The 12,827-nt window shown below is 39.1% G+C and overlaps 1 protein-coding gene across 1 annotated transcript; it reads left to right on the top strand.

The window, feature by feature from the left end:
- The first annotated feature begins 456 nt into the window (after positions 1-456).
- LOC138191485 (nuclear factor 7, brain-like) lies at positions 457-3,102 on the top strand. Its single transcript, XM_069138332.1, has one exon. It carries the CDS (start codon positions 566-568, stop codon positions 1,988-1,990), a length of 1,425 nt encoding a protein of 474 aa, XP_068994433.1. The 5' UTR covers positions 457-565; the 3' UTR covers positions 1,991-3,102.
- The last annotated feature ends 9,725 nt before the right edge of the window (positions 3,103-12,827 follow it).

The raw sequence follows: 12,827 nt of genomic DNA, 5'->3' as shown, positions 1-12,827 counted from the left end.
TAATGTTTTATTACGTTAAAAAGAAAGAAAATACATGAATATATTAAGATGTGAGCATTTCATTCTGTTTGCCAACTTTACAACAAGTAAGTTGTTCTGTACTCAAAGAAAAGTCCAAAATGTCCCTCTGGAAGACGTCCTGACACCATCTGCTGGAGACACTTTACATTGCAGCTTTTCTGACTGCAGAAACAGGAAACATGTTAGCACAACCTGTTTTTATTCTTTCTTTCTTTTTAACGTAATAAAACATGAAATTCTTACAGTTCTTAAAATCACTTTAAACTTTGTTCTTTAGTCCTCCAGTGAACAGTGAACATTTCAACACGCTGCTCAAAGCTCACAGGGAACCAGTTTTACTACATTTTATCTTCAACAGCAAATAGTTTAACACATGACGAGGTGAGAGACAATGAAAGTAGATTTTGACATTGTTGAAGAGAGCGGAGACGCCATTACAGGGTGTGAGATCTCTGCTGAACAACATTTATTTGGAGGAATTTAAGTGGAAAGTTGAAGAAACTGTAACTTGGTGAGTCCTGCTTTTAAAAGACTTCAATTACAAATGGCTGAGAGATCTCTTTTAGAAAGTTACCTGAGCTGCCATGTGTGTTCAGAGACTTTCAGAGATCCTGTGTCTCTGAGCTGCAGCCACAACTTCTGTTCAAGCTGCCTCAAGAAATTCTGGGAACAAGCTGGAAACAAAAACTGTCCAATTTGTAAAAGAAAATCTTCTAAAGAAGATCCTGGAGTGAATTTTACACTGAAGGAACTGGCTGACTTGTTTGCTGGGAGACAGAAATCTGGATCATCTGAGACAGAAAACGAACAGACGAAGATGGAGGTGATGTGCAGAAAACACCAAGAAGAACCCAAATTGTTCTGTGAGGACGAGCAGAGAGCTGTGTGTCCTGTCTGTGAGTTTTCTCTCCACCAGACTCACAAAGTGGTTCCTGTAGAACAAGCAGTCAGTGATCTGAAGGAGCAGCTGAAATCTGACTTAAAGTCTCTGCAGGACAAGAAGGACAAATACAAACAAGTGGAGGAAACATACAATGAAATGAGTCAACACTCCAAGAAGCAGCTGTTGTCCACAGAGAGGCAGATCAGAGCAGAGTTCAACAAGATCCACCAGTTCCTGAAAGAGGAAGAGGAGTCCAGACTGGCAGCTCTGAGGGAGGAAGAGGAGCAGAAGGGGAAGACTATCAGCAGAGAGATGAAGAGGATTCAGGAGCAGATCTCCTCTCTGTCAGACAGTATCTGTGCTGTTGAAGAAGACCTGCAGAAACACAACGTGCCGTTCCTCAGCAGTTATAAAGCCACTCAGACCAGAGCCAGAGCCCAGAGCTCACTGTCAGATCCACAGCTGGTCTCAGGAGCGCTGATAGATGTGGCCAAACACCTGGGCAACCTGTCCTTCAGAGTCTGGGAGAAGATGAAGGAGAAGGTCCACTTCAGTCCTGTCATTCTGGACCCAAACACTGCACCCCAATGTCTCCATCTGTCTGATGATCTGATCAGTGTGAGACGTGGAGACACAAACCAGCAGCTTCCTGACAATCCAGAGAGAAACACTAAATATTCTACTGTTCTGGGCTCTGAGGGTTTCAGCTCAGGGAAACACAGCTGGGAGGTGGAGGTGGGAGACCATCCTTACTGGACTATAGGTTTAGTTAAAGAGTCATTTGACAGGAAGGGAGAAAGAAATCCTTCACCAGAATATGGAGTCTGGTGTTTATTGCATCGCAGTGGAGAATACACTTATAGTCTTAATAAGACTGTCAGAGTGAAGAAGAGTCTCCAGAGGATCAGAGTCCAGCTGGACTATGACATGGGGGAGGTGTCCTTCTACAACCCTGAAGACATGACTCACATCTACACTCACAGAGACACTTTCACTGAGAAACTCTTTCCATATTTCTATATTGGAAAAGCTGGTGATGCCAAAACTTCTGATATCAAAGTCTGTCAGAGTGATTCAGGGAAGTGATTTAGTTGTTTGTGTGGTGATGATTTGTTTGGGGGGAAGTTATCTTTGAATCTTAAACTTTTCTAGTTTGTTCTTTTTTAAGTGAGAAAATGTAGAAATCCTTGTTAAAGAAGAAATATGACTTTAATTACATTCCTTTGTTGTTTTATGTTCTACAAAACATGAAATATCACTGAATAAGATGTTAAAACATAAATGTGGTTCTTTAATTCTCCAAGAATGAAGATCAAGTTTGAACAAAATGGTTTCTAACAAGGTTTTAATGTTAAACAATATGAGCACAGAAAAGTTTCATCTTACCTGGTTTTGTTTTTGACATTTAACATTTACTTTTGATAGTTTATTTTTTCCAAATTAGAATAAATCAGTTCATTACTTTACTTGTTTTAATAAAAGCTCATGTTTAATGTGCAGAACGGACCAAACAGTGGACGTTCATGTAATAACTCACCTGTTATGTGTTTAAAATGTGCATCAGTGCAGATTACTGTTGACTGTCTGATATATTTTATACATTCATTCATTTTTATTCATACAAACTAAATCTCCTTCTTTATGTTTGTTTCTTGACTGTTTGAAAAGTTTGTGGAAACTGTTTGATAATGTTCAACACAAATTATATTCCTGTTCAAGCTTCAGAACAAACTGAGAATTTATAAGAAAACTGCAGATTGTTTTGATTAAAGCTGCAACTAAAGACTATTTCTAATAAACCTGTTGATCATTTTAGTCCATAAATTCCCATAAAATAATAAACATCTCAGATAAACACAGTGATGGTTCACATTGGAGCAAATGTTCTTGATGAATGATGAACTTTTCCTTCAGTCTTTGTATTGAGTGTATTTTAGTGGCTGCAGTGAATACTTTATTTCATAGTTCCTGAACATTCAGCTGCTGTTTGTTCTGGTGTGTTTATGGAAACTCTCACTTCATATGTCAGATGTGAAACATCATCACATTCAGGATTTCCTCTTGTTAACTGTGGATTTCCTTGAAGCTGCATTCAGAACTTCAGTTCTTTACCTGATGAGTAAATATGATCAAACTGTCAGAAATGTGAGTTCATCTATGTTCTGGTTTATTTCTGTCAATAAAAAAGATCAAAACCACGCTGCAGTTTTATGTCTTTAAACACAGAGACCTTGAAGTTTCTATTGAAACTGTCATTTTATGGATAACACCTTAACACATTGTCTTGAAGTTAGAAACACGTGTAGCACGTAAGAGAACAGAGCAATAATCCCAAGAATCAGAGAACTAGAGGACTCGTATTATTATGCAGAAGAAAACCAAAAATTACCGAAAGAGACAAAGGGAAAATAGAAAGAGACAACTGCAGAGAAATGATTGAATAAGGTTGGAGACAGAGGGAGGGGAAAAGAGGGAGAGACACCCTACGAAGAGAAGCCAACTCAGTGTTGTCAGTGCAACTCAGTCACTGGAGAAAGAAGATGGCAGAAGTTCAGAGTGAACACAGCGGCTCCAGTTGATCTCAGTGACGCTTCATCTGACTAAACAGCTGACAGGAAGGCAGCAGAGATCTCACTGACCTCAAGAGACGAGAGGAGGACAGATCAAGTAGTTTATATGTAGGGCTGCACAGTTGTTTACTTTCATTCATGATTTCAGCTTCTATAAATCCTCCAGTCATGATTTATCAGACACATTGGTGCCATTTTAGTGATAATTGTGCCGCCCTGATCAATAATGTGACTGGAAGCTGGTTCTTGTTCTACAGTGATAAACTGCTGTTGTCTCTGACTGGATCGTCTGTTTGATCCGACACTAAAGTCAACTTATTGTGCAGCTCCATTAGAAGCATCAGTCTGCAGTCCATCTGTGTTTTACTTTGTGTGACAGCGCCCCCTGCTGGAGATCATTCACTCTCTGAACTGCCTCTAATCAGCCTGTTGGACTCCAGTGCTGTTCCTCAAAGTGACATGCAGGCTCAGTGGAGCAGCCGTCACTCTTGGTGCTGATGGTCAACGAGTGCTCCTCATATTCTCTCAGCTGTGTACAAAAGGCAGCTATTTGTAACACCTGGAGCTGACAGCAGATAACTCGGACCAGAGACTCAGTTTGGAGGAGCAGTTAATAACTAGTGTAGTCTATGTAACACACTAGATTTCCTGTGTTAAGTTTAGGACTGTCTTTAGGTCGCTCTGGGAGTGAATGAAACACGGCAAATGTTTGCAGTTTAAAACAAGGAACTGAACTGCAATTTATTATAGTTATTAACACAGAAAATCAAGGGAACAGCATAAAAGAAAAATAACAAATTCAAGTAATAACTTCAATACTGGTATTTCTCCCACAGTCAGTCAGTTTCAGTCTGTTGTCTTTCAGTCTACAACCCGGTAGTGTATGTCTGTAAAAATCAAGTTAAACATCAGATAATCCAGAAAGATATTTCAGGTTATCAGCATCTTTGTTTTAGTAACACAACATTGTAAAGTAGAATATATCCTCTGTAATAAAATCTGTTTCAGTCTTTTCATCATTTCTGTTTTTGACTTTCTTTCATATTTTGATGAATGATTCCAGTTTTGGATCTTTGAACTTTATTCTTTTCAAACATGTGTTTTACAATAATTTCGTTTAGACTTGGTCTTCTTACAGCGCTGCTGAATTATGTGATATTTTTTATAGTTTATACAGAACAAGGTCAGTAATGTAAGTGAGAAATCTTAAGAAATGTGTGGAAACGGCAAAAGAAGACAACAAAGAAAAACTATTTCCGTGTTAAATTCATTTTGTTTCCAACTTGATCCATTTTTTTAGGGACATAATTCTTCCATCTGCAGAATGTCTTCAACTCCACTGACTGTACAGTTTACACTCAGGATGTGATTGAATGGAGGGATTTTAATTCCTGTGATCACCACAAGATGGAGACAGAGATCTGTTCAGGCTGGTTATTTCAACACTGAATATTTTATTTCCACTTTCTGACCTTTTTAATATTAATGTTCACTGCAGAGGTTGATAAAAGTATTTACAGTTATTTATATGTATTTATATAAGTATAACACTGTTTCCTTATTGAATATTAATCATGTCTCTTGATGGGACACTTCATCAAAAACCTGTTTAAAAATGATTTACTTTTAATATTATCTGTCTGACATGAGTCCTTTCTGCTGACTTTCTGCTTTTCATCATCATCAAACCTCAGCTGTAAAACATACAGACGATTACTGAAAATAATACATGTTGAATTCTTGTCATCTTTTCTGTTCTTTCTTCTCTTCTCATTTATTTTACTGATATTGAAGAAAAACTCGTTGTCGTTGTTTTCGATGATATGTGTTTTTTAAAGCAGAACATCTTTTAGTGAGTCGGTCTTTAAGTGAGGAGCTAGTGTCTCACAACAAACCGGATCAGGACTGGACTCGGTCCAGAGGATCCTGGTCTCTGTGCAGCCTGGAGAGCTCCTGCATGTTCTCCATGGAGGAGGATCATTAAGCCCCGCCTCCAGGAAGTGGACTTTGTTCAAGGGGCCGATGTCCAGCAGCCTTTCTTATCCTGAACAGGTTTTCATCCTGAACATCAACTTTAAATGTGATCCTGTGATCTGGATGTATTTAGTGTTCATGGCTCGACACACACGTTCTTGAAGGAAAACACCACACAACACGACAGGATGCTGCATTATCTCAGCCGTCATAACAACATTGCAGGAGCTCAATGAAACTCTCCAGGGCTTTGACAGAGAAAACTTTCTGACCCAGCGAATGGCTCTGATATGCAACCATTCAATCCAGAGTTCATGTCGGTTCCTCTCATATTCATCTCAAACTTCCTCTCAGTGTTGAATCTTAATTTAATAAGGTGTCTGACTGGCCTGTGCAGAGTCGTCATGTTTTCTTCCTCTCTGTCTGCTGACTTCACTCTCCTTTTTACACTGGGCCCCCTTTCCTGATTGGTCCATGGATTCAGAGTCTGTTACAACCTTTTTTGCAGCTGTTTTTGAGAAAACCCTAAACTTTGATAATATTAAACTGTTTTTTTAAGAATTAAAGAATACTTTTATACAGGTTCAATATCCATTTAAATTTAAACTGATATTTTCATCAGTGAATTTGAACAGACAAGGTAACATACAGATGGCATGATCAGGTGTCCACATAGTTTTAGCAGTGTGTGTCTGTTCCATTATTCACACTGGTCAAAGTTATAATGCAGCGTGATTTTGTTTTGATTCATATTTGTAAATTATTCTGCTTATCTGCACTGATTCTGGCTTCTGTGGTCTGTTTCCTCTGCTTCTATATTCATTTCTCTCCAGGGGATCAATAACATGACATGTTATCTTTAAATAAACCTGCAGAGACCTGCTTGAGATGCAGGAAGTACTTTACCACAAAGAGGATTTTCACTTTTTCTTTGATTCAAAGGTGTGTAATCAACCATGTCAAGTCTAAAGTTAAAGTTAAAGGTCAAACCAGCTGGTTACTGTTGGTCTTTGGCTCAGATCAGTGAGCAGTCTCCAAAGTTTGAAACCCAGCGCCCGCTGGCATGCTGGTATCATCTATACTATAAAAATGTACCAGTGACATCAGAGACAAAGAAACCCTCAAACCTCTGATGTTGAAATACAAAACTGCAATTTTCTCTTGCATCTTAAATGACATTTAATCTGAGGAGAGAACTTGGTACATGGGCTCACATTAGTTTTCAGTTACAGTCATTGGTGCACTGTACACATGCGTGTCATGCACACAAATATGACCACAGCTAACATCAAAACATCAACAACTCTGGTTGCATCAATACTCGAGAGCATAAACTCCTCTTTAAACTTCTGACCTCTGTGAAAGTACCGAGGGATTTACATCAAACTTTACTGCTATTGATAAGATGATATAACCTAAAATCATAAAGGAGGGAAACATAATGCAGAACAGAACAGAGCAGCACTGTGAGCAGCAGAGAAACGTTAATAAAAGACTGCCCTCTACAGATAGCTGACTTCAATCACAAGTAAACGGTAGAAAGTTCACGTTTTCTCTTCATGATCAACAGGTAAGTGAATCACTTTTGCTGGATAATTATGGCCACAAGTCACAATTACAGGATCATGAATGCTAAAACATGGCGGCACAATACGAGGAAAGTCATCAAGTTGGTGAATACACACAGTGATTTTAAAGTACTACTCAGTAATAAGATTTAAATGAAGTGACAAAGCTGCTGGTCAAACCAGACCAAGACAGATTGTACAGGTGAAACCTCTGAGTGCACTGATTTTATGAATGCTGCAATTTGTTGATTATCATCTCATCATTTCAATTTTAATTTAAAGATGTGTTATTTCTTCTTTTAAAAGCGACCTTACCTTCATTGCCGTGCAGAAACAGCAACACTGACGTCTTATAGACATGAGACCAAAGATGGATTTATGGACTTTTGGATGAAGAATTTCAAATTTATTGACGGAAAGCTGATGATGTACTAAATTGTGAGCTGTGAGGTGAACAGAAGAGTCCATGTTCAAGGTTCTCAGTTAACTCCACATGAAATGAGTTGCGGTGGGATCTCAGTGGTGAATCATGAACACTGGAAGTGAATGACGAGCCTTTCTTCACCTTCACCTTCCACCCTGAAAGTGCAGTCACAGGCACAGTGGACATGTGAAGCTTGGATTTCATGAAATCAAGAGAGGAACTGCAGCTCCCACCACAGAGGCTCTGAAAATACAATTTTCTGTGTAAAGACATTTTTTAAATATTGATTTGAAAATGAAAAACTGATCAGGTCATTTCTAAAATAGATGAATAATTTGAATTACTTGAAGTGAATCATGAATTTTGGGGGGAAATGGAAACAAGGTTGCTCCAAAATAAAAGCATCCCTTGGTCCATGTTAGTGCTCTTAAGGTGACGTGGAAGGTTTTCCATGATGGGAGACACTGGCTGAGCTGCCTGCTGATTCAGCATTACTAAATGTGATTTTTATATGCAGCGCTGAATTAAAGGTGTATATGAGTAAAAATCTAATTTCCACATGCAAAGTCATTTATCATGTAGATACATAAACAAAATGGGAGAGTGTCAGGAGTCTGGTTTTTTCCTCCGTTTTGACCCCCATCACCTCTCCTCCTCCTGTGTCCCCTGTCTGCTTGTCTGTGGCCACGCCCCTCACCTCCCGTGGCCACGCCCCTCACAGTTCCCAGCAGATGCAGCCACTCACCCCTGATCACCACCTGCAGGTGTGCTGCATTTCCCTGATCACCTCCCCGGGCTATATGTACCCTGCCCCTGCATTCCTTTGGTTGTGGGTTCATTTTTGTTAGCCACCTGTCCGTCCTCAGTCTGTTCTCTGTCCTGTTCCCGTTCCCCCGGCTCCTGTTCCTCCTGCGGAGCTCCCTGTCAAAGTCACCAGTAGGTGGAGTTTCCCTCCCGACTCTGAGGATTATTGATAGTGATGGTGAGATGAAGCCTCATGAGGCATCGAACCACTTCAGCCAACTGGTTCGAGAAAGGGTTCATTTCTCAAAGCTTCATGTGCACACGAAACCACCTACTAGCCAAGTGTATAATCACAGGCAGCTGTATCTGAACCACATAATGTGATGCATTGCATTTTTGTGTCTGTTATGGCTGTTGGGAATGACTATGAATTACAAAAATGTATGACCAAATAATTTCTGTACATAAATTATCACATATGTGCATAATAAAATATTTTTTGAATGTATTCTGTGTGTAAATTTTCCCAAAATGGTAGTATCATATGATATGGCAGGTTGTGTAATCATGTTTTTCTGTCACTTTAGGAAAATGGTATGGGCTTAAGTAGGCAGAGGACAGTGGAAGTGCTTGTGGAACTAGGAAGAGGGGACTGAATATGCTTGTGTAACTTGGACAATGATGTACAGGACAGGGGACATTTTATTCATTTTTATTCAGAAATAACAGTTTCTCAACAGTTTTTGGTTTTGTGGATGTCCACATGTCAGAAGTAAGGCTAACAGCAGCCACCTTTTCCACTTTAGCCTTCTCCTTCTCCTTAGCTGACTCATACTTGGCCTCCACCATGGCCTTCAGAGCCTAAAGGAAAAAATATATAGTGCTGAACTGTGAGACACAATAAAGTACTCATTTGTTTCATGCATGCACCCATACATACCTGCCTTGTAGGGAGAACATAATTAGGATCCAGTTTGGACACAAATGCCCTGAATCCAACATCATCCACAATACTGAAGGGCTGTGTGTCCTTCACTATCATGGAGACGAGGGCTTCATCCAGCTCTTGTTTTCTGGTGGCTGGTTAAAAGAGAATAAATACAGTGTCTGTTACCTGTCTTTATTTGCACAATAAACAAAAGTGAACAGGGAAAAATTGTGATTGTGCATTTGTAATATTGTAATGACTTACCTTGGCTGGGTGAAGCTCCAGTTTCCTCCTTATTCTCATGCAAGGCACGGTAACGCCTCAGCATGGATGAGGTGTTGTTATTGTACCCCAACTCCTTGGAGCACAATAAACACCTCACCTTTGAATAAAATAAGAAACTGTGAAAAATACAGTTCTTGATTAGCAAACCTAATGTGTCTGAAATAGAGTTAGATTTAGCTTATTAGGAGTTATCAAATCAAAGTGTTCCCACACAGGGGAAATCCTCCTCTTCCCAGCTGGCTCCATCTTATCACCTATCTCTCTCTCTAACTTCTCCAAACTATCTCTCTCTCTAAACTCTCCAAACTATCCAAACTATCCAAACTCTCAACTGACCTCAACTCTCCACCAACAACCCACATTTTGAATGGAGCCTGAGGGGTTTATATTGCTGTCAAACCTCCCGGCAAAATCTGAACCACTTCCCGAAGCAGTCACGTGGTACAGCCGGGCAGCGAGGCTTCGGACGTCATCATTTTTGGCTCCTCCCCTAAATTAAGCCAGCCTCGACACGCATCGAGGACACGCCCCCTCCGTTACTCGACACACGCTTCTTAGCGTCGGCACATCTCGTCACGTCACTAATTATTGACGCCGTTGCTTCCGCTGGTCTGCCGGCTGCCCTGCCTGCCGTGTCTCCCCGGATCTGTCGGTCGAGTTGCCCTCCCGACTGGAAGCAAGTGGACACGATAGGTGCCACCTTTTGTTTGTTTGTTTTTGTTTATCACAATAAAGACTGTATTTTGGAGCCGATACCCGAGTCTGTGAGCTTGCATTTCGGTCCTGGAAAAACACCCACCACATGACAGAGTTTATTTTCTTGAATTTCGCTGCTTCTTATAAATGCATTAACGCTGGTTTGCTGTAAAGAATCAAAAAGGTTTTATTGTCGATTGCGAGGCCAAGGCACATGCATGAAGCACGTTATGAATTTTACTGAAGAAAACATGTTCAACTAAAAATAATAAAAAGATATATGTGTTATGAAATGTTTAGTTGCAGCCCTTCATTATACACAAACTTTTAAAATCAGGACACACATGGAAAATAGAGCCTTTGTCTTATGTTAACTAAATAAAAGACCATGAACATGTGGCTGTATATTGTTTTTTTTAAGACAATATTTGCACATGAGACTATTTAATCATTAGAATTCAGACAGATTGAGATCTTAAAAAGATCTTAAATAACCAAAATGCCTCGTGAGATGGACACTTGTTTGGCCAGATTTCCTGGACGAGCCATTTTTTCTTTACTGTGAACATGGTATCAATAATTTGTCTCCCTCTGAAACATGAACATCAACTGCCAAATTTGATATTGATATTTGGTACAATTATGTGTCATCTACTTCCATTTAACATGGCGGTGTCGGATGACTGTTGGCTCATGGTTAGGTAACTATGGTTACCTGCAGTTTCATTCACCTTGCACACTTATTTGTAAGGCTGTTAACTGATGACCAGCAGACACCCGCCAGCACAACATGCTCAAGGTTACAACACAGAAAAAAGGTATTGTCCAATTTATGAGATGATAAAATACTGAATAAAAACCTTCAGTAGTAAATACTTGAACATGTGTCTGCATACTGACACGATTCATCATCATATTAATACCATAAAGGCTTTCTTTACTAAAAGGTCGGGGAGAACTCAAACACTACCGGTGTGCTAATGTAGCCACAGGAGCCGGACTCAAGGCCTCTGAACCACATCAATATTACAGAGCACACAATCAAATATTCATCTATCGGCCCTCCTCTGTTTCTCTTTCTCTGAAGCAAGCCTGTAAAACACTGGAGACACGTCTAAAACAGTTTCAGTTCACATCTGCTGTGCGACCTGAACCCCGAGTGGAGAGGAGCTGCTGTGTTTCAGGGAGTGAGCGCTTGATTAGAGGTCAAAGACACAACAAGGACACAATAACAGAGACAAGGCAGCCAGGTTGGGCTGTTCCAACTCGCTCATGTAAGATGTCGTCCATCTTAACTGCAGATTCTAACCTGCATACAGTCACACAGTGAAACAACGTGAGGCAAACAGTTTCTGATACATATGATTTAAAAGTTTAGTACATGTTTACATTTACAAACACTCAGTTGCATTATGTGGACGTAGTTTCTCTTTGTTCAGCTCCACGAGGGGCAACAAAGGTGACATTTCTCCAACAGGATGTTGAGTATGTTCAGCATCAGTCAGTTTGTTTCATTCAATTCATTTGTTCTTGTGAAAGTAGTTTTTCAATTCTGTTGAAAATACTTGTTTTACACACATATACTGTATATGATGTTCTGGGAAGTACTCAGTAAAGATATTCATGGTTTTACAAGCAAATTTTATGCCTGATCATGTTTGGAAAAACAATTCGATTATATATTAACAGGGTCTGATTCGCTACAACCCATAAAAATGGTTAATACAGCATTTAGTGTTGAAAGATTTTGCTAAATATTTGAGGACAAATTCACGTAGACATTTTGTTTTGTGGGAAGTTTTGATCATATTCAGTAATTTACATTATTTTGAAAAATGACAAAAGCAGAAAATATGAGGAAGAACATGTGTTTATGTGTTTATTATGATGCATCAGTGAGTGTTGAAGTCTAACAGGCAGCTGCAGGATGACAAAAGACGTCAGGCAAAGTCCAAAGATCAGACAGAGTTATTATAATCAACAATAAGAAGTAGAGAATTATGAGATATTTGATCAGGCTGTTTTTGATCAGTTTTAAACATTACGTGTGTAATTTAGAAAAAGGTTGTGTATGTTACTAGAAAATTAAAATGGAAGTGAATTAACCTTGAAATGCTTCTAAGTCTGTTTCAAACTGAGATGTTGAAATACAAAATAATCACATCCTCACAAGAACAATTAAAACATGTTCTTTAATATCATACAGAACATTTTTAAAGGTAAAAGTTTGGTTTAGATCTTCAAACAGTTTCTCTGTCTGTGACAAAGTACATGAACCACTCTGATAGAGTAAACATGAGACTTCAGGGGGATAAACATTATATGTTCATCTGACTGTCTGAGAATTCATTTCTCACGCTGGTCAGATCATCAGAGGGAAACAAGGCTGTTCAGTTTGTGTTGGAGTCTTCAGGCCACATCTTGTTCTGTAGGAAGGTAATAAAAGTTGATATCAGATAGTTTGCTGTCAATGATTAACCAATGAAGTATGTAGATGCAACACATGTTCTTAGCAGCTCACAATTATGTGTTGTACAATACAATATTTGTATATAGTTCTGTCCCTCAACTGAGACAAAAAACAAAACAAAGTTAATTTAATAACTTTTGTTTGATGACATTTGTCTTTGTTATTCACTGTAAAAGTTTGATTTTTGATAGAGTAATGTGGGCTTCTCAACCTTAAATTAAAAGGATTTATGTTATAATAACTGAGAAATGTGCTGGGGTATAT

The sequence above is a fragment of the Embiotoca jacksoni genome, unplaced genomic scaffold (genome assembly GCF_022577435.1).
Source record: "Embiotoca jacksoni isolate LCO1_2020_lvr unplaced genomic scaffold, fEmbJac1.0.p SCAF_8, whole genome shotgun sequence".
In the NCBI taxonomy this organism is placed as follows: domain Eukaryota; kingdom Metazoa; phylum Chordata; class Actinopteri; family Embiotocidae; genus Embiotoca; species Embiotoca jacksoni.
This window is presented reverse-complemented; position numbering and strand designations above follow the sequence as displayed.

Bases quoted from the DNA above. Each gene is read 5' to 3' on its own strand.
- LOC138191485 (XM_069138332.1), top strand. From the start codon at position 566: ATGGCTGAGAGATCTCTTTTAGAAAGTTACCTGAGCTGCCATGTGTGT.